The 27,386-nt window shown below is 39.4% G+C and overlaps 1 protein-coding gene across 4 annotated transcripts in view; it reads left to right on the top strand.

The window, feature by feature from the left end:
* Positions 1-27,386, top strand: part of VEGFC (vascular endothelial growth factor C) — a 43,113-nt gene that overhangs the window by 4,900 nt on the left and 10,827 nt on the right. For 2 of the 4 annotated variants that reach the window (XM_082237248.1, XM_082237249.1), the window contains exons 2-3: positions 20,212-20,431; positions 25,511-25,701. In XM_082237248.1, the coding sequence (XP_082093374.1) occupies positions 20,212-20,431; positions 25,511-25,701 (411 nt within the window). Of the gene's footprint in view, positions 1-20,208; positions 20,432-25,510; positions 25,702-27,386 lie in introns of all 4 variants that reach the window. The other 2 variants (XM_082237247.1, XM_082237250.1) reach the window with 1 other exon arrangement.

Here is a 27,386-nt window from a genome sequence, read left to right as displayed (position 1 = left end):
GGTTTTACTGGCTGTGCTGCTAAGGGTTTGGAATTCAATCTCTAGAATTCTACACTTGATTGTCTGGAATGCTTCCAATTGTGGGAGCATAAGCAGTGACTCGAGTGATAGGCCACAGGTTCTGATTTTGCTCTCAATGCGAGCTAACCATGCCACCAGCATATGGAAAATTAAAGAAGACAGATCAGACTTGAAATGTAGGCGGAGCCAGAATTTTATAGTGGTGAGCCACGCTTTGGTTTCCAGAAGCCCTTGGCCAGTTTCCAGACACATGGCTTCATACAGCACACAATTTAGCATTGTCCTGAGTCTTTATGGCTCACTCTGCAGAGAAGGGGATCCATTGTTTGAATACAGTGGTACCTCAGGTTAAGTACTTAATTCGTTCCAGAGGTCCGTTCTTAACCTGAAGCACCACTTTAGCTAATGGGCCTCCTGCTGCTGCCGCGCCGCCGGAGCACGATTTCTGTTCTCAACCTGAAGCAAAGTTCTTAACCTGAAGCACTATTTCTGGGTTAGCAGAGTATGTAACCTGAAGCGTATGTAACCTGAGGTACCACTGTAGATGTGTACACATCAAAGGCTGAAAAAAATAATTGGACACATGGGTCAGCTGGGTGGGGAGGTATGCGAGTCCTATGTGTGTGTGCATACAAGAATGTGCATTATACGAGTGTGGGGTAGCTACATCCACACCACTGGCATGAGGACCATTGACCAAGGGTGAATGTGGCCTTCGGGCCAAAAACTGTTAGCCACCCCTAGTTTAAAGAGATTATAAAACATATAATCAAACATGCCATTCAACTTGTAATTGTTATATTACAGTGGGGCTAGTTTTGACCTTGTCCTCTATGCATCTTGCATCTGTTTTTCTTTGGGTTGTTGTTAATTTTGTTAGGCTAATATTGCAGTCCAAGACACTTTCCGGGAAATTAGTCTTCTTGAACTCTGTGTGATTTGTTTTTGAGTAAATATGCTCCATATTTGCCATGTGTTTACTAACAGAGTACTCTTAACCCCCTGATCCCTGCTCCTGGGCAGAGTTGAGGTATGATGGAGGTGTCTTTCCACTGACCTCTAGTGGTGGTAGGGTGGGCTCCAATATTACAGAGCTTCCTGGACTGGAGCTGACACAGCACATATACCAGCTCACCCTGCCTGGGGTAAGTGGCAAGGCTAATGGTATGTCAATTGATCTGCTGCTCTGCTCTCTCCAGCCAGGGTTTAGGATATCTCTGCCTGTCTTAGGGTAAACTCTTGGGGGAGTGGTAGACCAGATGGCAGGGTATAAATTGATAGACAGATAAATAAGTACCTGCATTTATGATCATCTGGCCTTCAAAATCCTAAAAACTTGGAGTTGGAAGGAGGGAACCATCATCTGCTAGGAATATATATTTTAGTTCACTTTTAAATTTATTATGTGTGAGTACACCTGTTCACAACTCAGTATGATGGGTTTCATATACAGAAAATGAAAACCTGGCCAAGTATACGAGGCTTAAGACAAATACTACTCCTTTCCAACTGATTTGCTTCGCTGATTATAATTGAGGATGGAATTTAGAGTGCTCTGCAGTCTCTTTCTAGAAACTGCTCTATTAGCATGCCCGTGCATGGGCTTACACTTAAGGAAACTTGCTCATCCATGAAGACACAGATACTATAATGCCAGTGCTAGAAGCCTTGGACCCAACCCCAGTGCAGCAACATCTGTGAGCAAAGCAACATGTGAAAGTCACTGATAAGGTTAGAGTAGGACAAGCAGTTCTTCCTTGGTGCTCATATGTTGATGTTACTGTAGAGGCAGACCATTCTATTAGCACTTTTAAAAAAATCTTAATGTTTAATATAATCAGATAGCTTTTATTTTACACATCTTAATTTGCAGTAACTGAGTCACATGTGAGCAGGCCAAATCATGTGTGATATAACCTGCTCCTTCCCTTGCTTCTTTCCACTTATTGTTATAAAGATTGAGAAGTAGTATTATTAGGCTGTTTCTTGATGTAAATTATAGAAAGTATAATCATTAATAAACTTGTGTGAGAAATAAAGAGCAGAGTAATCCTATGGAGGTCAGGGAGAGGCAGTTCCTAAACCTTTCTGGTCTTGCAGTGGTCAAGGCAGAAGGCAAGGGTTGGCTTATCTTCAGTGGAAGGGAAAATAACAAGTACCAGCTCCAGGGCCACTGCAGCTTTTCATCCCATGTTGGAGATGCCAGGGAAATGGGGTGGATTTAGATTCTGTGGATCCACACTCAGCACTCCTCTTTTCAATGTCTTCTGCCATCAGAGCAACGGTGGTGGATCTTTCCACCACTGCAAGAAAGAGGCCCATGGCAGTGAAACTCCTCTGTCCAAGAACTCCATTTCTACCAGTGGATGGTGAGGTTCGTAGCTTCAAGTGCACCCTCAGCCGTTCTGTCTGGGAGCTTAAAATAGCTGCCTTGATTAGGCTTGTTTCTGGCATGCTATACAGATAATCTATTTGTTATTTCTGTTAATCTTTGAAAATGCAAACATTGCTGAGCAGACAACCAGTGTGGAGGCTCCCAGTTTCAAATGCCAGCAAACTTCCATTAAAACATTATGGGGCAAGTTATGCTCTTAGTTATTTTAAGTATATTCATTGATTCTGTTATAATATGATACTTCGGAAGCCAAAACGTTTGGGTCCTATGGCCAATGTGAGCAATTATATTATATTACTTTGCTTTGGAATGTTATGAGCGTTTAGGAGAACTTCTGTTCAAATGCCTGCAACTATTTGCCCTGCCTGTCCCTGATCCCTTCCCAAGGGCCCACTAACCGACTTAAATTAGTTTCCACCAAGGGTGTCTTTCAGGAGAGATGCATTTTGAGCAATTAGATGCAGTGTTTGCCAAATACCAACCCCACTTTGGGGTGCATGTAGAGATGCTTATGCATTCATATTTCTTATTTACACCATCAGTTTCAATATTCTGTTTTATTTTCTTTGGAATGCATAGGTCATCTAGTCCAGCAAAGCCCTACACTAGGAATGTGGCATTCCAGGTCTTTCTGCCTGGTGCCTCGGACTCAAGTCCCATCCACTGCCTAGGCTGCCCCACTCACTAAATATAAAAATATCAGGCTACACTTATCAGAGCAATTGCACATTGCATTATAGCCCAGGAAATGTGAACTTTTTTCTGTGTTGCCCAGTCCAGACCACACAGTACTTTTCTAAAATCTCATTAATTAATTGTTAACCACCAAGAATTCGGGCTCTAGAATCAGTTGCACGTTTACCTCTTCTCTGTCATTAATGAACCCTTGTGAAACATCCATTATCAGTTTGCGGTTGCAACACCCTAATTGTTCCTCTCACCAACTTATTCTTTATGATTATTATTTATTTACAGAGCATACAACTGTACATTGAAGTTACAGAATTAGGTAAGAATTAGGTAATTAGATAAATAGACAGGTTCCTGCCACAAAAGGGTTTAGAACTTAGAATAAATCCTTTTGTATTTCTACACAATAACTTATATAATCATGTACACACACACACACCAGGTTTTACCTAAAATAGCATTTCCAACTTACAACATTTCTAGGTTGCCGCATCTTTATTAGCTTTCAGAAGTTTGGTACCTAGGGATTTCCCTGTCCATATGCAAAAAAAAACCTGCTGAAACAGTACTTCCTGACTCATACTCTTTTGCCACAGGAGTACCCCCTGGTGGCCATTCAGGACATAATGGCTGCATTGGAGATGCATCTTAGAGCAGAATATGGTTTTGGGAAACACTGTTACTAATTGTTACACCTGTGTTTCTTATAGTAGATGTGTGCAGTGCAGATGTCATATATGTTTGCATCTTAAAATTCTCATCTACACATACCTGGGAACAGGATGGTGGACCAGATGGATTCTTGGTCTGATCCAGCGGGGTGGTTCTTACATCCTTAAATCTAGCTGTTGGGAGGGTTTTTGTCATAAGCTTTTTTATGTACTATATTTGTGATTTCACACAAAAAAAATATCCTGTAAAAAAGCAGGACACTGCTTAATAACTCCAGACACCTCTGTACACATTTCAGAATGAAATTCCCTCTTGTTTTTTGGCTAAATATTCAACAGATATTTTGGCTTTATCCTTGATTTGTGTCATAGTGTAAGTTTTTTACTCGTTTCATCATTCTGGAATGTAGCAGTTACAAGAGAAGTTGCTGTTTTGGTTCCAGAGAAGGGGGAGGGCAGAGAGAGAGAGAGAGAGAGAGAGATCCAAAACTGTTTGGATAGTTAGTTTTATTGGATCAACTGTGTTGCTAGATTGCTAAGAACCTCTACTGCATTGCACTGTGTTTCTTTGTCCAAGGAGATATAGCACAGCACAGCACAATGCAGTGGTGGCTGCCAATTCTGGCTTTCTTTCCAACTGTTGGCCAAATGTGTGTGTAACAGAGAGAGAGCTGCAAGCACAGCCATGATAGTGCTGTGCAGCGTTTATCTTGGAAGAAAGCACAGCAAAGTACTATGGCGGTTGCCAGTTTGGCTTGAAAGGGCAATGTTAGGCTCCCAAAATAGGTATCAGGTGCAGTGGGTCCAATGCAGCTAGCTGGTGGCAATTGGCTAAAGAAGGCGAAATAGTTTAGAAAAATGAAGCTGATATGCCTTAGTAGCAAGGTTGTTCTGTTCTATTTCCCTACAACCAGTGTGGATAGCTTGCTAATTGTTGAAATTCAAAGGTATCTCTGTGTTTACAACTGAAAACTATCATAACATAAAGTGGTATTCTTATTAACACAAATTCCATGTGCTATATCATGTCAGCAGTTTTTAATACTATAGGTATTAAGTTAATTAAATTAATTAAACTATTAATTAAGATAGTAATTACTGTTACAGTGTTCTCTGTTTTGCTATCCCCTGCCCCATTTTGTGTTGGATATAGTGCAATGGGTGGCGTGTGTTTTTTGCTGTTACAAGACTGCCTAACTTACAACCAACAAGTCAAACACAGCCCATTAGTTGCTGTAGTTGTTACAGAAAGCAACACAGTTGAACTTAATTTATGGCTGAAGCCAATATTACAGCTACTGTGTGATAATTTAGTCTGCCTCAATTTTCAGAATCATGTCCTCTTGTTCTGCAGCCACTTGTAATATGCATCATTGTTGTTGATGCACAGCTGCAAAGATGACTCCTTGAATAGATTTAAGAAACAGAGCAAGGTATGAATTGGAAATGAATGGTCAAGGGCATAAGAACCCCAACAGGAGTGCATACATCTTTTGTGTTATGATTGGGTTTGTTCAGGGAGGTGCAGTGTTTCTCTAGCCAGCATGGTGTAGTGGTTAAGAGCTGTGGACTCGTAATCTGGTGAACCGGGTTCGCTTCCCCACTCCTCCACATGCAGCTGCTGGGTGACCTTGGGCCAGTCACACTTCTCTGAAGTCTCTCGGCCTCACTCACCTCACAGAGTGTTTGTTGTGGGGGAAGAAGGAAAAGGAGATTGTTATCCCACCTTTCACTCCCTTTAAGGAGTCTCAAAGTGGCTATCAAGTCCAAACTCCTCCTCCTCCTCCTATTCTTCTTCTTCTTCTTCACTGCTGTTGCAGACTGAGAATTATTCTCAGAAGTATGCATCTAGTGCTCATGATTACAAAGAAGGTTTGAAAATATAAAAATACTGGATTTGCCTTATACCAAATCAGACCATTGGCTGTCTAGCTCAGTGTTGGCATCATCTTTCTAGGATTGTAGACAGTTGTTGTTGTTGTTGTTTTTATACCTACCTAGAATCTACTGAGTCTGGGCTTTTGAGTGCAAAGCAACCAATAGTAATGTGTGTGGTGGAGCCCAAAGCTTCCCTCTTAACGTTGGGATCATTTCTACTTACACGGATGTGGTTGGGTGCACTGTTGGGAATGCCAGACTGGTGGCAGCATTCATGCTGTTATACTGACATGGTCCCTATCTCCCTGCCACACTGCCCCAGCCCTATCCAGTTAAGCACTTTAACTTCTTAACTTTGCAGAATGTAAATTTATATACATATACAATGATTTTCATTATTTAGTGGAAATCTCAATGAACTGACCGGCATCTGAAATGTATTCTTCTGCCTGTGTATTAGGATCATTGGCAGAGGCCTTCTTATCTGTCCTAAACTCGTCTTTTGTTGGAGGAAGGGATAGAGCCTTTTATGGATTCTGAGGTAGATCTAGGCTCTAGAGCATCTTGCCCAGAGAGTGTCATCTTGTCCCATCCACGATGACTTTCCACCATAGTATAAAAGCCTTCCCTTTTAAGAAGGCCTTCAGTTGTGAGAGTAGGGGTAGGGGAACCTGTAGCCCTTCAGAGATACTCATTTGTTATTTGTGGTGTTCGCATACCACCTCCTGACATAAAGTTCACTGGGTGGCTTACAATAAATAAGGTTACTGACTACAGCTTCAATCATCCCTGATGTTTGGCCATGCTGGCTGAGGCTAATGTAACCCAACAATATCTAGAAAATCACAGCTTTGATAGAATAGCCAGACGTCTTTTGCTTTAACTGTGACTCTCCAGTGTTTTAGTAGTTTATATAATTTCTGTTATTTTATTTCTATTTAGCTGCCTTGGGTTTTTTTAAATGAAAGTTGGGATAGAAATGTTTAAATAAATAGTCATTTTTAGCTTTGCTCAAATGGTTAAAAAGAATGTGTGACATTCCAGCCCTTTGTGATTTTTTCTTTACCACATTAATGGAAATTTGATGTGTAAATTAATTGCATCCCCCCAACTGAGGATACTTTTCTAGTATGGTTCTCTGAGCTGAACAGGTTGCATACACCAACCCAGATGTTCAATATAAATAAAAGTTGCTTTGAAATGTTATGATTTTAAGTTCCTTTATATCACATTGTATATGTTTTGTCAGCTGACTGTTTATACTTAGCAGTACTGTGTACTTCTAAAACAACTGAAATATAGCTCAGACAAGCAGTTCCTTGCAGCTTTGATAGACATTTTGCCTTGAACTGGTAGTTCCAAAAACTGCAGTGGAAAGTAAAGCCTATATCAGCTTTTCCCAAAGACATTTTTTCCATAACAGCCATTTGTGACTATAGTGCTCCTAAAACTAGAACAGAATTTATAAAACAGGTGTTTATAAATTTTTAACTTTAATTATCCTTTGTCTCAACAGATGTGAAAAATAAGAGGTAGAATTGAACTTAGTACATTAGTTTTGAGATTTTTTTTTCTTAAGCAATAAGTCTTTGTCAATAAATGATTATCTTAAATTTCTGGAGTGTGGGTAGAATGAGATTTTAGTGATGTATGTAAGCTTAGAGCTATGTAGTTCTGACTTTCCCCCTTGCTGTAAACTCACTGGTTGGACCTCATCCTGAATATTGTATCTTGTTATTGACATATTGGATATCATGAACTGAAATTAAAGCAGAAAGGTGGGGGGTGTTAATAAGAAAACCTTTCTCACAAGGAGTTTGGTAAGCCAATTCTTCCTTGGGCTGTGTGCTTTACCCAGGGACACAGATCTGTCCTCTCATAAAGACATAGAATCTCTCATTTTTTCAGATGCACGAATCTGCATGTGCTTATGCATAAGATATACTTTTTCTATGTGCCCTTCAAAAATTAACATGTGGCATGATTTTGACTTACAGAGGGCAGCTGTAAGTGCTTTTGATTGTGGCTAGCAGACTTCCTTGCTTTGTTGAGAAGCTTTCACCTTTTTTAAGAAACCCATGAATCTTGACACTGTCATTGCACCATTGAAAACCCACCCCAATAAATATACAGCTAGTTTTACCGTGTAGTACATCATGTTCACAAACTTTGGATAGGGTTGTTCATTCTGAGTTCCTTGTGGGTGTTTTAAATATCAGATGCCGCTTACAAGCATATTCAGGGTTTCAAAAAGATAAATATATCATGTCTGTACAGACCAAAAATTCATATTCCACACAAAGGAATTTTAAATGGAGAGAGCTATTCACATTGTAAGAGTTTGTGAACATGAAACCTAAAACTATCTATAATATGTCTCTTGTTTTCTTTTAGCTCCTATAAATAACTGGAGATACAGAAACCCAGTTCAACAGCCTGAAAATAGAGTGAACTAATTATTTCCAGATATGGGATGAAATGTCTGGAATTTTAATGTAGATTTCTGTCATCCTATGGAACTCTGCTTTGTCACAAGGAGGATAAGATACTGACATAGATATCATTTCTTAATGACACTCATTCCTTTTGGCAGTGAATGTCTTCTTTCTAATTATTTTTTAAAATAATTATTATGAAAATTGCACTGATTCTGGACATAACCACCCAAACCTGGTAGAACTATGGACATCTCTCTCTCTCCTTTTTTAGAAAAGGGAGAAGAAAAATTGTCCCACCATTAGGTGTTCCAGAGGGAGCCTCTTTAGCTACCCATTAGTTTCCCCATTAGGAAATGCATTCCAGGAAGTGTGGCAGCCAGTGAGGCTACAGAAATCTATGCAAGGGGTGTTTGGGTGGGGGCCTATTGTTGTTGTTAAAAGAAGAACACACCCCTCACCTACCTTTCATCATCAATAAAAGGTAAATGCCATACCAAATCCATGCATCTCTGAGAATTTTTCTCATTGTTTCTCCCACTCCACCCCCACCTTTCTAAAGAGATAGAAAAACAGCCTATTCTTTCACTAGGGGTAGATGGAGAAGAGTTTCCAAAAATCAGAAAAAAGCAACCCACTCTTTTGTTATTTAGTACCTCTGCCTTACTTCTTTAAGAGCTCGATGCTTTCGCCTATCTAAAAATGATCCCCTCAGACATTCTGTAGAGATTTATTCTATTGCTTCTCCCTGTTATTCTGCAACATTGTTTAGGAATCTTTTCTTTGTCCTTTAATGGAAGGAAGGTTAGAAGTCTATATGAAAAATTCCATTCTCATTTAGTTATGGTGAAAATAATAACAGTCTAGCATTCTATTTGATCTCTGAATTGCAAATTTTGGAAAAATATTCACAAATGGAGTATACACAGGAACATCAGATATAATCATGGGACTGTATCAAACATCAAGCACTTTCTAGAAGTGCGTAAGTGATGTGATTTTTATTGCATGTTTTAAAAACATTTTAAAATGATCCTTTTGTTTTCATATTTCATGTTGTTCTGAATGCTTGTTCTCAGAAATTTTTAAACAACTAAGGTTGTTTAAGGTATTGATTATCCTGTTAAAAACCCTTTAGCCAAATTACCATTTTAATCTCTCCATCTCAGTTAAGCCTCACCAAAACTATAAGCAAGGACTTTGCCAGAAGCCTTTTCCCCAAACCCTTTACTGACTTATTGAAGTGCAGGTGGGTCTTCCTGTACTACCCTAGAGATCTTGTCTGTTCAACCTAAGCCAAATGATTCAGTCATACTCAACAAGTCTTCAGCCACCAAGCCAATCCATCTGCCTCTCGGGTCTTCCTTTTTCTTTAACAAACCTCTTCCTTTGATGTTGTTTTCTGGCCAACTCCACAAACGCCAAGCACCGACAACCCTAAATCTCCCTCTGCTGCCCAGCACTCAGCTGTTACATACACTTATTCTGGCTCTTCTACTCCAGTCCCAGCCAATCATGCTATCCAACTGAAAATTCTAAACCTGCACCCATCAATCAAAATATGCATACACCAGTCCTTCCGCACAGCTGTCAGTTAAGGCCCCAGGCAACAGTTAAACAAACTTTTACCAGACCAGACATAAAACTTCCCATATCAAATACATTGCAATGCACATTGCAATAGTGTTTTCAGTGTTGGGAGGGGTTAGGGCCCAATCAGTTCTGAGTACAGGTACAAGTCCTCTGCATGGGGATCCACATAAGTTTCTCTTTCTCTCTTCTCCTGCATATCAACCCATGTCATTGCAGGGAATGAAATGTCTATGAACACCAATGTCCATCTAACTGTCTCTCTCTGTACTCTACAAGTTACTTCTGCTCTGGAGCACAAATAATTTGCATGGCAAGAGAGGTGAGGGGCTTCCATTCCTAGAAGCATTCTCTTACATACATTGGTCAATGGACAGCCCAGGCAACAGGATTCTATTGAGTCCTAGGGGAATCCTCTATATACAGGTATTGTATAGCCTCTTAATATTTATACATACAAATATACATATTTATACATAATTATATGAATTTCATATTCATTTTCACAGTAAACTTGCAGCACTCTTGTAAGATTGCTTAATTTTATTCTTTCTTATAAAGTAGAGCCTGTGAGACATGCTGAAGCACAACCAGAAAGTTCACGGTAGACCTGAGATTGACACTAGAAGCTTCCATCTCATAGCATAGGCCCCTAAGCACTCACCAGCTCTCATTCAATGATGCACTGGATGCTTCTGCCACAATTCCTGAACAGTGCAACTCGTACAGCACGTTGGCAACAAATATTCACACAGTAGTGTATTGATCCATTGCTGAAACCCGATGCGTGCAATTTAAGATCAAGAAGTTGTTTCTTCAGAGACATAATTATGAACTTTTGCATCAAAATTAATTCTTTGTATATAGTGGGATAATTTATATTTACTTTGTATTTAATTGAACACCTAGAAGTGTATTGTGTTGATTCTGATAAGATTCCGTTTGGATCATTATCAGTTAGCACTAGTAGACGCATCATGGCACGAGACAACTGAAGAAGCCCAGAAAACTGTGCTCAGGGAGTGTGCCATCCACCAACCCCAACAAATTGGTCCCACCGGGGGCGAAACAGCAGCCTCTCAACTGCATGGACTGCTAGGGCGAAACGGGGATAGAACGCTGGCACCCTGTCTTCTTTATTACTTCATATGCTGCTTCATCAGCACCTCACAGCTACCGGGAACAACGTTGAACTTACCCTTTTCTTGAACCTTCTTGAACTTATTTAAAAAACAATAAAAATGAAAAACTGAGGCAATAATTTGTAAGAACCTAGTAATATCTGAAATTGCAAGTTCACTTTATTTTAGACAGTTTGTAAGTTTTCATGGCATTTATTGTCTCTTTCTCACATATTTGATAAATGTGTAAAATTATTTTGGAACAACTGTGTGAACGTTTGTTGCCAACGTGCTGTATGAGTTGCACTGTATGATTAACTGCACAGGTTGCACTTTTCTAAAAATTCCTGAATAAGCTAAGCACAAAGAGAACAAGTGCTATGTTACATTTACTATAGACATCATTTTTGCGGCACCCATAATCTATTTTGGCATTTCATAACAGCCATGGTAGCTAGAATTCCTGGACTCATTATGTATGCCAAGCAAATGTCAGGAGGCAGGTGGCATAAATCTAATATACTAGTTGACTCAAATCTGTTTTCATGGTAATAGAGACTTCCTTTCTTCTTTGTCAAAATATTTTGAGTAATGGCTATATCTGATTGTTGTGGAAAGAAAGGAAAATATTGGTGCATTGCAGTTTTGATGTTATAAACCATTAAAGAAATATATTTTGATCTTCAAAATGTTACATTCTGGCTAACTACTAAGTTGCATTTTTAAAATACATTTGTGTCCATATGTATTTCATTTCCCCTCTCCCTTGCATTTATTTATTTTATCTATCAAAAAAACACTAAATCTAATCCCTTTTGGGGTTTACTATTGACATGATAATTAATTGCTCCGTTTTGAAGTTCACTTTCATTTTTTTGAGAGGGGTACATTGCATCTATGCAAAATATTTTCATCAAAATAAACTCAATAAGGGAAATTAGAACAGGTTTGTGGAAGTGGCATTCACAGCAACAAGAAGTCTTAGTTATATGGAAATGTATGTAGTTTAGCAAATAAATTAGATATTATTTAATATTGGTTTGCATGTAATATTAAACTATGGCTTAGCATACATGCAAGGTTTTACAAACTTATGTGCTCCCCCCCCCCTTCCTCTGGTACTGCTGCAAGGAGATAGGAAGCTTTTGCTTCTATCTTCAACTAACTGCAGTTACTCTTTGTGTCTGAAGCCAAATAAACTCTGCTTTGTCTTAACTATAGTTCAAGGCATCATTCACCAAGCTGGTGCACTCCAGCTATGCTGGATGGGAGCTGTAGTCCCAAATATCTGAAGGACATCAGGCTGGTGAAGGTTTAGGGAAGGAAGGAAGCCAACTTCAAACCATAATTCATGATTGACTTGTTTCCTTAAATCATGGTTAGCTAAACTGTGGCCCTCCAGGTGCTGCTATATTGCAACTTCCATCACACGAGGCCATTAGCCATGATGGCTGTGGCTAACGAGACAGCATCTGGAATGCCGCAGGTTCACAACCTCTGCCCTAAACAACAAAAGTTTGCACAATAAACAACAAAAGCAAAAACTTAAATATCCTTCCCTCATCTGTGTTGGAGTAGGAAAGCCTACAAGCCTACAAGGTTTACTCAGCTCATTCCTATAGTGTCAAATGGTGGTTTAGCATTATGTTCAAAATTTACCCTGTTATATTTACAGAATACATAAAATACACAGTCTTGTACAAGGAGGTCTTACAATTGGCATAAGATGAATAAAACAGAGAGTACATTCAGACAGAAAAGGAAAGCTTGAATGCAAATGTTTCTATAGTTCAGAGAGTTAAGAATGAACCATAAGCTCAAGTGATTCATATCTGTTTCTGCTTCTTCTCAACTTCACACACATGAAGATGTATTCAACCTATATCTTGGTAGGAACTCCTTCAGTTTGGGTCCCTCAGTGCTCTTTCCAACCTCTTTTAATGACATATTTATTCACTCAAGTCTTTGGGGGAAATTGAAACATCAGAGTATATTGTCTTTTGAGTTTCTGAGGTTAGACTCTCTGGATTAGCTTAATTTAACTTAATTTCCCCCCTCCCCCCCAAAAAAAAATATGGGCAGCTTATATTATCTGAAGATTTTGAAGTGGTTTGCAATCATAAAAATATAAGTACAATAAAAACTATGTCAAATGATTTACATAAGAAAAAACACAAACAAAGAAGCAATATCCCTATACATAAAAACAATATCAAATAAGGTCAGAGAGCATTACAAGGCTCACGGGTGGCGCTGTGGTCTAAACCACTGAGATTCTTGGACTTGCTAATCAGAAGGTTGGTGGTTCAAATTCGTGTGACGGGATGAGCTTCCATTGCTCTGTTCCAGCTTCTGCCAACCTAGCAGCTCAAAAGCACACCAGTGCAAGTACATAAATAGGCACTGCTACAGCGGGAAAATAAGCTGTGTTTCCGCACACTCTGGCTTCTGTTACGGTGTTCCATTGCCCCAGAAACAGTTTAGTCATGCTGGCCACACAACCCAGAAAGCTGTCTGCAGACAAACGCCGGCTCCCTTGGCTTGAAGCAAGATGAGCACCTCAACCCCATAGTCACCTTTGACTGTACTTAACTGTCCAGGGGCCCTTTATCTTTAACCTTTTACAAAGCAGTATGAAATTACAATCAAACACATTATTCATACAATTACTCATCCAATCTTACTATCCCATCCCACACAACCATTACAGTCATTCACTACCTCAGTTACTACAGTCACACATAAACCATTCATACTCAACAGGATTACAACCCACATACAAAGGATTGCTGCCAAGCATATAGATGCAAGTTTTTCTCCCCATCTCTAAAGCACTAATGGGCTCATGCCCCATACCCACCAGGCCATCTAATACTCCTCTCCTATCCCTTACTTGAGAGTGGCCCAGTTTTGTACCAGAGCAGTATTTCACCTGGGGGGTATCAAACTACTTGCATCCATTCAGTTCCAAGTACAGAAGCACAACATGGTACTGCACAACCATTTGTTTATTTAGCAGTGCAATGAGCAAATTGGCCTGCTCCATCTTATGGTCCATTGAATACCTGTCAGTTAGCTCAGTTGGTTGGAGTGTGGTGCTTATGATGCCAAGGTCGCAGGCTCGATCCCTGTGCAGGCTAGCTAAATATTCCTGCATTGCAGGGGATTGGACTAGATGATCCTCATGGCACCTTTCAGCTCTGTGATTCTATGATATCTTGTTGGCCAGCATCTCACGCTCTGGCTGCTCATCCTTGGCTGAGACCTGCAGGACAAGATCCCTTTTGGGAAGTGGGAGGGAGGGAGAATGAAAAAAAGCAAACTCGAATCAGGAGGCTAGCTGGATCTTCTTCCACTAACAAACCAACCTCACCCTCCATAATCCTTACTGCGAGTAACATGATGCTAATCCAGATATAGAATATTTAATATTATGCTAATACGTTGACATCTTAAGATTCTTTGTTGTATTCTTTGGGTGTGTTTTATTGTTGCTTTCATACTTTACAAGGTCATGTGATCTCCAGAAATAGGGTGGTTAAAAAGAAAGTACAGGTAGTACTAGTAATAATATTAATCAATTAATTATGTATGATAGCCAGCTGTTACATCCAAACTGGCAAATGAGACTTTGAACAAAGCAGGGCCAAACAGTTTGGATTGGGTTTAGAAGAACAGGTGAAGACAACAAAACAGGAAACATAGAAGACCAAATTCTGTCCTGTGAACTGTAAACCTGTGGGTTTAAGGTGGCATACAGAATTAATTAATCAATAATAAAGACCAAATGCAAGCAGTGCTTATTGTCAGCTTACCAGTATCAGATTTCCAGTTAGTAAGTGATCCTGGATATTTTTTCCCCTTGAAATGCACATTGAAGGAAGATTAGGATTAAAAGATGTCCTTATATGGCCATACTCTCAGTTCCAGTTGCTTCTTGTAGATATGCCTATTTCAAAAGACACATCACAAGAATATGAGTGCATTTACGAAAAATAATGTGCAAACAAAGGTTGCAGGAGGAAGCCTGCAGGCAAATGTAGCTTTAAAAAAAAAATAAATCCCTGGCACCATGCTGCCATGCACCTTACTTTTTTCTATGTTCAGAATGATCCTAAGTAAAAAGAAAAAATCACCATAAAACTTTCAAGAAATGCTGAAAAGATCCAGGAGTGACACTTCCTTTTTGAGGAGCTTTCTATCCAAGGCTGGATCCAGATGGTAGCTTTCTATGCTGATCTCCCATGGTATCTGGGGGTATTCCGGCCTTACACAGTTTTGCTTATACCATACATGCAATGGCAAGAAACGTAACCCCCTGCATAAGATGTGAGCTACCTGTATATCATCTGATTATAATAATTATATTCTACAGTTTGCCAGATTTGCTTTCAGCTATAAAGTAGGGAAATTACATATCTGTACAGAGAGGGGAATATATGATGTGACTATGCAGGTAGAATGAGATGCTGTATTTCTGATTTAGGTCTACTAGGTTGAATATATTAGCATATCTCATTTCTCTATTATTTTCTTATTTTGAGTGTGCAAGTAAACATGGTGTTCAATTAAAGTTTTCCACAAACTCTTTCTTTGGTTTGTATGATGGGCAGAGCTTTAAATTACGGAAAATTGAAGAAATTTTTAAAATGAATTCAGCTGTTTCTTAAGTCATTTTGGTTATTACATGCAGGAAGCACAGTGACCACATAATATATTCAATGTGAGAACTTATTAACATCTGGAATTGGACTTTTTAGCCATTGTAAATTAACAACTGACACACAGTGACCTTTTATAATATTTCTAGTGACTGCCTGGAAGTTTCTCTCTGTGTAAAATGTTAGAAATTCTCATGGAAATATTTCATCTTAACTTGCTTCTTGGACTTTTTTACATGTTACACAAGAACCATATTTAACTGTTCTCAACTTAAGACCAGACTATTCTGTTTATATACTGGATTTGATAAATCATGTAGCTTATAGCATATTTAAGTGGAACACTTAAACAGAATTAGTTCTTGACTGAAACTTTGCACACACCCATAATACTTATAACCCTGAATTATAAAGAAAGTTATGTTGTTTGAAATATCAAAATGTTGGACTAGACAGTCATGAAATAAAAATAAAACATATTAAAATATTTCAATTTTACCTTTTGTATGTTCCTTTACAGTGAAAATACTGGTAATTTAAACTGCAATAAATAGTAAAATAAAACTGAATTTCTCACATTTTTTCTTCAGAAAACATTTTTCTGTGAACACTGAAAAGTAAGATTGCAAATAGAGTGCCAATTTTAATACTGAAATGTTATTATTAAATAGCTACCTGTTAATAGAATGTAAATAGAAACATTGCCTAGCTTATGTTTCAGTGTGTAGAATATGTAGCACTTTCCATTACAGGACAGTGCTGTTGGAGAGGAAGGTTTAGAAGAGAGATTCTTACTCTCTTGTAGCAAAATGGCAATGTCTCCAACACATTAAAACTTTGTTAGATTTTATATCTGCCCTCATCCATCTTAAAACAAATGTTCCCCATTAAAATACTTAGGCTAGAATAAGTCACAAACACCTAGCTTTGCAAACAAGTAAAGATCTTGATGCAGATTATACAGTAAACCAGTCTCCATCCATTGGCAGTAAGATAAAGAAAAGGTTCCAAATGACTTAAAAGGAAAGAACTTGATTTCCTTACAAAAAGTATTATATAATATTTGGGTTAGCAATGATGTAGGCTGTAAAATCTCATTTAGAGAGATTTTATTCACTTGGTTTTCCTTCAGCTGGAAGCCATGGCTGCATGCCTCCTTGTTCAGATCTTGTACTGTGTGGAGATTACAAATGCCTATGTTAAAACCAGTTTTCTCCTTCATCTAATAGCCTTTGTATCATCATAGTGAAGGTATTTTAAAGTGAATGTATATATAAGCAGCAGTCTCAATATTCGCAGCAGATGGTACATTTACAAGAAGAAAGAAAATCCAATAACACTCGTGATCATTTCTAGAAGTACACAAAATACTTGGTTTTGCTTGTGGGAGTCTTTGATACTAATTTGTGTGGGAGGGGCAGATCCGTTCTAATTGGCCTGTGGATTGCAAGTTAAAATGTCATTGAAATGGCAAAAATATTTTTTCACTGTGCCATTCCTGATTATTTATTAGGTAACCTGCAGGCTTGTGAAGCCCACAATGTTTCTGCAGACATAGGGCCTTCTACAGCAAAAGACAAATCCAATAAAATGTCTTCCTTTTTATGTTTATGCTTGGCTTATCACTACCTTTACACTCCTTCTTACTTTTTGAGATGTTATTTGTGCACTGAATCATTGGGAGTGATGTTAATGACTTAATTTATGTTGTCATTATTGACTATTCTTTTCACTATTTTTGAACTGAGCCATTTGTTGGCTTGGCAATCCTTTATGTAGTTTTTTTCTTCATGGCCTACTATGCTTAAATTTGAAATATTTGTTAGAACAAGGCAACATGACAAAGTAGGTGGTCTTCCAATTAATATTTCTGTTCAGATCTGTAAACTATACAAGGATTGTTTAACAGTTCTGAATCCATGCCTTATGACATTATTCCATTTGTTTTGGAATAAAGTTCAGCATTTGCATTGGAACTTATTGCATGTTACTTATGGACTAAGGCGGGGGTGGATTTTCTCCAGAATTGCTCTTTATATTTGCTTACTTCACATACTTTGATCGTCTCTTGCTAAACATTTGGGCTATAGTTTACTTCTGTTTAGTCAAAAGTTCTAGTCATTACCATATTCAAACACATGCCAGAGAAAGAATGTTGCTTATTAATTTATAGCATTTTATAAACAGTGGTAAGAAGTGAGATGAGCAACATTCATTTGAGATGTGGTCCACTAAATTATCACAAATTAAAATGTTATATAGTAAATAAGGATATTATCATAATGAAAATATAATACAAGTACAGTGGTACCTCGGGTTACATACGCTTCAAGGTTACAGACTCCGCTATCCCAGAAACAGTACCTCGGGTTAAGAACTTTGCTTCAGGATGAGAACAGAAATCGTGCTTCGGCGGTGCAGTGGCAGCGGGAGGCCCCATTAGGTAAAGTGGTGCTTCAGGTTAAGAACAGTTTCAAGTTAAGAATGGACCTCTGGAACAAATTAAGTTCTTAACCCGAGGTACCACTGTATGTGAAAGATAATATTTTAATTGATGAAGAACAGATGCTTCCCTTTTATTAACACAAGCCACTATTTAAAGGTTTAAACAGCACTTGCATTCTGCCTTCTGTCAAGTAACTGATAGCCTTCCATCTCACCACTGCAAGGCACTTTACCTCCCAAGTATGTGTCTCTGTAGGCAAGGAGAAGACCAGGCATATAGCTTGAGTTTTGAATTGTAATTGGGGAATAATATGTGGCAGAATAATTTTCACAGAAAACATTCCATTTCTAAAAATGCATTGTTACATAAAATTGTTAATAACATAATGATTGGATAAAATGGTTGTCAAAACTTTGCAGTTTCAAAATTGGGGTGGCATTGGAAGTTCAGAGCCAGCAGTGCAGTACTGCTCTCTTTCAGGACATGAATTACAGGTTCTCTCTTTGTCTATGACTAAGCCAGCAACCAAGCCGGCTTCTCAGGACTTCCTTTTCTTCTCCAATGCCCTTCTTCTATCATTGTTGTCTTCTTCTGGTGGACTCCACAAACACCAAGCACCAACAGCTATAATTCTGTCTCTGCTAACCAGCAGCCAACCATATAAACACATATTTTGGCCCCTCTTAATACATTTCCATTAACCAATTTGTCATGCATACAAGTAAATGAACACAAAGGTTTATAGACATCACTTTTCCATTAAAAGCTCTCACAACAAATCCTTGAAAATGAAATGTGCTGACAACTATGATCACTATAAATCCATTAAGTTGTATTATTGCATGTCACACCATCAATTATGAGTTGCAGGCTCAGCCAAGTATTAAGTACTTTGACCTTTATAATTAATAATGGGCACCAGGGATGACTTAAAGAAAAAAGCCATGGTGTGAAAGTATAAACTACATTTAGTTTGTATTGCTAGATTGAGCAGATGCTTGAGCATTTATTTCATTAAGCAACTGAGGATTTATTTATTTTTACAGTTGCTGGGGTGGTTTTTTGGTAACAATATATACAATGAATATACTTTCCCCAATTATTCATGCAAAATAAACTTACTTGTACCTGAAGTAGCTTAAATATAATAGCCAACAAGGCTATTATATTATGACAAGATAGAATAAAGGAGAATTTCATATGTGACTGAAATTCCTTTGGGGTGAAGGCATTAAATATTTGAGACCATTCCTTGAAAAAAGTAATTTTTTTCCATGTTAATTGCATGACAGACTGCAAATTCAAAAAGACTGCTTCAGCATAATCCAGAAGGTGTATTGTAAATGTGTACTCTTAAAAACTATATATATATATATATATATATATATATATATATATATATACACACACACACACACACACACACACACACACACACACACACACACAGTGGTATCTCTGGTTGGTCATTCCGGAGGACCGTTCTTAACCTGAAACCATTCTTAACCTGAGGTACCATTTTAGCTAATGGGGCCTCCCACTGCCGCCGGCATGCGATTTCTGTTCTCATCTTGGGGCAAAGTTCTTAACCTGAGGTACTACTTCTGGGCTAGAGGAGTCTGTAACCCGAAGTGTTTGTAACCCGAAGTACCACTGTATTAAAAGTATACAATGATATAGTTATAGAAAATGGAATAATGAAATTCAGAAAAGATCATTCACCTGCTTTTATTTCTTCCTCCCCTTGCTGCCTTTTTCACTGCATTGCCTCTCTCTCTCTCTCTCTCTCTGGTTCTTAGTTAATTTTTAAATGTTTCTTTTCATCAGATTAAAGTGCACTGTTTTTATGCTAAATCATTGCCATAGTGGGACACAAAATCAATGTTTGAAGGCTCTATAAGTTTAGCTGGCATTGCCTGCCTTGTTTCTAAATAAGCGTGCATAGAATTGCAGCCTAAGTGATATTGAATGAAGAATCTGTGTTTGTAGTTTATTCACGTTTGCCTAAAACCAGATTTGGTGTTAGTGTTCATTTGTAAGTGTCCCCAATGGCAGTTTGTTTGGACCAATAATGGCAATATACTGGGCTAACAAAGTCAATATATTGTTTCCTCCTTGTACTTTCATAACAGCCTTAACAAAACTAAGAAGTTAGGAAGATAGTTAGACAGACTTAAATGCATTTTTGATAATGAAGTCTCTATAGGGAAAGAGACTTCCTTACTTGCTGTTGATCATATTAATATATATATATAAACATTTGTATAATGTGGAAAGTAATTACTTTTGCTCTTTTTTAGCAGACTCATGCAAGTAAAGAGTTGGAAGAGCAGTTGCGGTCTGTATCCAGTGTGGATGAACTCATGACAGTACTTTATCCAGAATACTGGAAAATGTTCAAATGCCAGTTGAGAAAAGGGAGCTGGCAACACAATAGGGAACAGTCCAGCTTCGATGCAAGATCAGAGGATTCAAATCCAGTAAAATTTGCTGCGGCACATTACAATCCCGAGATCTTGAAAAGTAAGTGTTGAAAATTTAATGTCCACCAGATACTGTAAATCATTTTTTTAAAAAATTTAAATGCTGAAAACAAAACTGCTAAAATGTTATGTTAAAGCATAATTCAGCTTAGTCAGAACCTCAAACCCTCACTAATAACAAGAAATTCCATAACTGTTTGCAGCTTTTTGAGCTACCATATTTCCCTGTGTATAAATGCCCACATGTATAAGGCAACCCCCCCTTTTTAACCCAAAATCATGAAATCAGTATTTTAAACATCAAACAGAACAACTTTGATATTTTATTAAATATTCAAAGCACCAGTACCAGCGTAGCAACCCCCAGTAGTGGGGGTCTGTGTTGGCAGCAGTGGAGCATGCCCCACCAACACCCGAGATCATCCAGAATTGTTCAGCTTTTTGGGGGAGGAAAAAACCTCCCTGTGCATTCACCATCCATGTATAAGAAAAACCCATTTTTGACTTTTCTTTTTGCAAAAAACATTGTCTTATACACAGAAAAATATGGTACATAGTGAAAAATAGGTGAGGTGTGCAGGTTTTTTCCAAGACCTAGGCATGGCAGACAGAGTGAAATCTAAGCTAGGAAAAAGAGGGCAGACCAAATGTGAAGTACACTGCTCACCTGGCAGTTTGTCTGACAAATTATTCAGACCAAAGAAGCAGGAAGTATTATCTGCTGATATCTAGAAGTCACATGATTTGACAGGTGTACCTCCTGATGCAGTCTCTGGATGTAACAACTTAATAGAGCAATCCTAGCTCCCTGCTGCCACTGCCATGTGTGTTCTTGGTGGTAGCAGTTAAAGGGAATAGGGCAGTCAGATAGGGCCCTATTCATGCTCCAGTTGCAGGCTGGCACAGCAATTGGGCCCACTGGCAGGGATACTACCAGCAGTTTCGTGGACAAAAGTGGGAGGTTGCACTTGTAGGAGGCCAGCTGATGCAGCACAACCACCCACCCACCTAGTCCAACATTAAGGGGTTAAAACTGCAGCCTTAGTTTTGCATCCCAGTCCTAGACTAGGAGGAGGATTTATCATCCCATTCCAGTTTGGATAGCTAGCTTTAGACTTGTGGAAAGTTACAACAAGGAAGCCTTTATCTGGAAATAGGTCTGGATCTATAGTACTTTCATTCCAGCCCTGTTTTTTTGTAGTCTCTGTGCAGGCACATATATGGGTTCTGCAGCTGAGCAAAGCACCATTTGGAAACTTTCTAGAGCTCATGGCCAGAAGCTGGTGTCATGCCCACCCCCACCCATTCATCAGAAGCTGTTTTCTAATCATGCATGCCTTGAGTATGTGGCTTCCCACTCATTTCTCTTTTGACTACCACAAAGGCAACAAAATGGAAAATTTTCTCAGGAAATTGCTCTTCATTGAATTCTGTTACGTCCTTCCTTTCACCCTATTTTAGTAAAAAAAAAAAAAAAGCTTCCTTTATGCTTTTGCTTTCTAACTTTTTAAAAAAATGATCACTAGCTACATTTCTATTTGGTAGTATTGCCCTTGCATTTTGTCCCCATGCACCTATGGTGCAGCTGATCTCTCTTAAGAAGTGCTGAAATTGTGGGAGGAAGATTCCCACCTCTGATAGCAAGCTGTTTAAAGCAGGATAATAACTGCTATCTGATCAGTTTAGGAAGCTAAACAGTTGATTCCTGTTCATTGCCAAAACTGCACTAAGCAAGCTCATAGGAATTGCTGTTCTTATCTATGTGGAATGAGCTTTGCAGACCACAAAAAGTATGGTACCCAAGACTTCCTACATAGAGACAACATATCTGTTCCCAATCTCAGTTTATCCACTGTCCCTACTAACCTTTTGACCCAGGTGTCAGTTCATCAGTCTCTGCTTACCAATAGACTTAAGGACAAAGACTGAAAAGGAAAGAATTGAGCCCATAGAACTGGTTTCATCCAAAAAAGGTTTCCCGTTCATGAATCAATGGAAAAGCAGCATTACAATTATACCACTATCATCCTAAACCACTTGCCTCAACACAAGTAGCAAGCCCTGCACCACTTCCAAGTTTGACCTTGCTGAAACTCCTACCGACCTGCTGACTGCTCTTGTTCAGAACATCTCATCTTGAACCCTAACTCTGGACCCTGAGACTACAGCTTCAGCTTCAATATCAGTGCTACTTCCTGCAACAGTATCCTGTTTTATTCCTTCAATTCTAAAAACTTCCAGTACTGGTGGTATTGGCTTCAACATCATCATTCCCTATTCCCTATTAATATTGGAATCAATATTGGAAAGAGACAAGCTGACACAAACTTGTTCAAGTCCTTGAACCTTTGATATCTGCTTCAGTCTCTAGGATTATCCCCTGATGGACTTTTTCACCATCTCTAAATACCATTAATTCTGCAGCAGAGCAGATCAAGATCCCCACCACTGAAAGAACCTCTCTATATATCTTCCTGCACTTTTGTATCATTCCAAGAGTGCTACATATGGTGTCACTCAACGGGACAAACTGCATCCCCATTGACCTTAGTGCACCAAAATGCACTAATGATGAGCCAAACAGCCTGAATATACAGCTTCCTTAGGGCTCTCTAAAATGCTCCATGATATTTTTCCATGAGGCAATCCTATACAATGAAATAGATTCAGGTTTTAGCTATTTTCAACATCTAGGTTCTTCATTACACCATCCTATTGAAATAATGTTAAGTGTTTGCTCATTCATTTGTTACATTTTCCTTTAAAGGTCTTGACAGTTTACAATTCCCAGTATCAGTGTCCAGTCCTGGAGTTTCCCTCAGTTCTTACTCTGCTGGTGTGAGCTTCCCTGAATTCATTTCAGCTTCAGGATGTGTTCTTCTTAAGAATCTTTTTTGGTGAACACATGTTGGCAAGGACACTTGGTGAACAATGTGCTCTGCATTTTGATTCAACTTATTTGAATGGCGACAGAGAAAAGTTTGTGGTTTGTCCTCCTTTAGATTGTTTCACATTTTCTTCTCCAAAGGGACTTGATAGTTCCAGTCTTGTGGATTCATTGTTCCAGTCTTGTCTGTACATAGATGATTGGAGGGGTTTTAGTTTTCTATCTGGACAGAACAGTTGCTTTTTACAACAACATAAGCATTTTTTTTCTTGCTATGAGAATCTGAAAAGGGCCTTTTGTGTTTCTTCCCAATAGCATTCATTTCCAGTGGCGTAGTGTGGGTTGTCAGCACCCGGGGCAAGGCAAGTAATTTGCGCCCCCTAACCCGTGGATTTGCGCCCCCTAACCCTAACCCCCAGATGTTGCACCCGGTGCGGCCGGGCCCCCCTGCACCCCTCACGCTACGCCACTGCTCATTTCCCCAGATGCTGCTACCTTTTTTCTAGGGTATTTCATTACATTAAGACGGATGGCGCCTTGTACGCCTCCTTCTGGCATCTCTTGCAGCCAAGCTGGTTCCAAGCATATTGTTCTGCTTTCCTTTGGACTATATCAGCGAGGCCGAGAGAGGGCTCTTGTCATCTGGGCAGCCCAGGATATCCATCCACAATGCCCAGGCTTGCGCCCCAGGAAGGTCATGTCAGTGCTGCTATTGCAGCAGTTTGACTTCATCCCCAGAAGTCCACGCCATTGTCTCTTGAGACAGATGGATGCCAACAATATTACCAGAACTCTGCAAAGTGGCTATATTGTTCTACCTTTCCACTTTAATAAAGCATTATGTGTTGGAAGTGAAAATAACCTCTCACTCAATCTTTGGGAGAGCTCTTCTGGACAAACCCCACCCCCCACCCCATAATAACACCAGCGCTTCCTTCCATGTATGTTGGCTGCTAGTCTTCCATATGTGTAGCTGCACAGAGTCTATGAAGAAGAAAAACACGTTGCTTACCTGTAACTGATGTTCTTCAAGTGATCATCTGTGAAGTCACAATCCACCCTCCTTTCCCACTGCAGGTGCCTCCTTTCTTTTGGTGGGATATTCTCACAACAATCATGAAGAAACTGAATAGAAGTGCACGTTCTGCCCCTTCAGGCACATGTAAAAGAGATATATCTCCCTTTTGAGGGTTAGGGGCATGAGCATCAGCTCTCAGGCCTGAGTTCTAGAAAGTTCCAGGATGGTGCTCTGCACAGACACAGATCCCCTTTTTGTGACTACATATATGACCACTCAAACAACATCTGTTAAAGGTAAGCAACATCAGTTTTCTTCTCTTCTGTAGATTTTTTTCCAGCTAGGTTTTCTCACAACTATTGAAACCTTGCTAAGGAACCATTCAATAATCATTTATATAAGTGCTAGAAACCCACGAGCAAGTATTTGGTTGGTTATTTCAAGCCAGTAGGTGATTCCTCACCTCTAATGCTCCAAGGCATATCTACCTCTGTTCTCTGCCATTCCATCTGTCAGATTTTCTTTCCTTCTCGGAATCCTCCTTTTTGGCCTTCCCTTAATTTATGTGACTTGCCTTCTGATACTCTTTCATTGGTCTCTAGCTGCCATACCTCTCTCTTCTTTATTGCTCCTGTTTCTTCTTCCTATTCTTCCCTAAATCCACCTGCAAGCCCCACCCCCTGCTTGCTCTGCCCTTCTTTAGATCCCCAGTGCCTTTTCTAGAGACTATTCTAGCCTGCTCCACAAAGCATTTGCACCAGTGTCTCAAGCGTACCTAAGGACTTATCCCCACTTACCTTTTGTCCTGCTGTTTCCAGGTACAGGTCCATGCTTTAAAGCTCCATCTCCAAGCGCTCTTCTTTCACCCTGGAGTTTTCCCCACAAAAAAACCCCACTTTTAAAGCTGAAGCACAACAAATGACAATCCAGGTTTTCCACAATTCAGCTTTAAAGAGTGGGTTTGCACGGGGAAAGCTCTGGAGGTTAGTGTGGATAAGCCCTGGTAATAAGACTACTGTTAGAGAACTAGCATTAAACAACTCTGATATTTTTATTGTCGTTGCTGCTGTTGTCTTTGCTTCTTACAGAACTGAGTTTCTATATAAACATGGTCCATTTAATAAGCAAGTTTTAACTACTTTCAGGGGAATCTGATTTTGAACTATTAAGAAAACCTGTGTTATCACTTATGAGCTTTCCCTGTAACTTGGCAGGTATTGATAATGAGTGGAGAAAAACTCAATGCATGCCACGTGAGGTATGTGTAGATGTGGGGAAAGAGTATGGAGCAACAACAAACACCTTCTTTAAACCTCCATGTGTGTCCATCTACAGATGTGGAGGTTGCTGCAATAGTGAAGGGCTGCAGTGTATGAATATCAGCACAAGCTTCATCAGTAAAACGGTAGGTTGTTATCTCAGCTACATTCTGGGTTTGTTTTAAGCTCTCAGTGTCTGCATGTGGTTGAAATATGCCCTGAAATTTGGATCTGCTTTAAAAGGAATACATTGTTCTGTTGTTTACATTGTAAAATATAATATGAATGCATTTGTTGTAGAAGTATAAGAATCCCAACATTCTGTCCCGATCTCCCAGCACTATATCATTATTTTGGGACCAAACGAAAGCCTAATTTTATTATTAATTAATACTAACACACACGCAATAAGCAGGGCCACATTGAGTAGCCCCTTCCTCTGGCTACCATGTGACCAAGCAAACACTTAAAGGAAAGGAAAAGCCTTCAAACATACATTTCCTGTATGTTTTCATTTTGTGCACAGCTTACCAGCATGGTCCCACTTCCCCACATGTTAGTATTAATTGTGAGAAGAATGTCCAAATATGGCCAATAATATGACATTATTTACATCATTCGCCTTGTACGGCTGGTTTTTTTTTTTTTAACTAGGCAGTTAATTGCTGTTTTCTTTGGGACTCGTATAATGGTGGCCGCTTTCAAACACGATGGAACATAAGCGGTTTGCAGAGAGATGTTAAAAATCCTTGTCAAGACCCCTGCTAATTGATCGTCACAATCTTTTACCACTATTTCCAGCACCCATCTGGGCTAGCAGCTTTGCTGGGATTCACCGCCCGCAATGCAGCTTTCACTTGATGGTCATATAAAACAAGCGGCTGTGAATTTGTAGGCTGGCAAACAGGAGCCAAGATATCTGCTCTTTTTGCCTCATAGCGGGTGAAGTAGATGTTCAGCTCCTCTGCCAACATATCATTGGCCGTGACCATGTTTGTCATATTGCCTTTATAGTTGGTTAGGTGCTGCAATCCTCGCCACACTTGTTTCGTATTGTTCTCAGCTAAGCAGTTCTCAACCTTGAGCTTATATTGTTGCTTTGCCGCCTTGATGCCTTTCCTAAGCTTTACTCTTGCCTCTCTATATGTGTCTATGCTCCCTGCCTTAAAGGCAGTATCCCGGGCTTTCAAGAGTGACCTAACTTCAGCAGTCATCCAGGGTTTGCTGTTCTCATAAACTCTAATGCTCCTCTCTGCCGTTACATTGTCGGTGCACACTTTAATATAGGAAAGTACAGCATATGTGTATCTGTGCAGATCTTGATGTTCAAGCACACTCCAATCAGTACTTTCAAAACAGATTCTAACTGTTTTTATAGCTGGCTGAATTCTTCTAAGGGGGATGTACTTTGGACATAAAAAGAGTAAGGAATGGTCAGATGAACCTAAGTGGGGGGAGGGAGATTGCCCTGTACACCTGCTTCAGATTAGAGTACACTCGATCCAAGATATTCTTCCCTCTAGTGGGTGATTTCACATACTGTTCAAACTTAGGAAAAACTGTCTTCAGACAAGCTTGATTAAAGTCCCCCACCACAACCAGGGCACCCTCTGGATGTATTTGCTGCTGCGTGGAAATGATGTCATATAATTTAGTTCTGTTTGCTATTTGAGTACCAGATGGAGCTGGTGGACAGCTGCCCTGGACACAGAATTGACCTAGGCCTCCATGAACAGCTATGACTCCCAGGCTGCGCACCTGGTCTTTCAGGACCAGGGAGTCCCCCACGCCCACCCACCAACTGTCCCCAAAGAACAGTATTTCTTTCTTG

The sequence above is a fragment of the Podarcis vaucheri genome (genome assembly GCF_965113315.1).
Source record: "Podarcis vaucheri genome assembly, chromosome: 9".
Classification (NCBI taxonomy): domain Eukaryota; kingdom Metazoa; phylum Chordata; class Lepidosauria; order Squamata; family Lacertidae; genus Podarcis; species Podarcis vaucheri.
The sequence above is the reverse complement of the archived record's forward strand: the minus strand, read 5'-3'. Positions and strand labels throughout refer to the sequence as shown.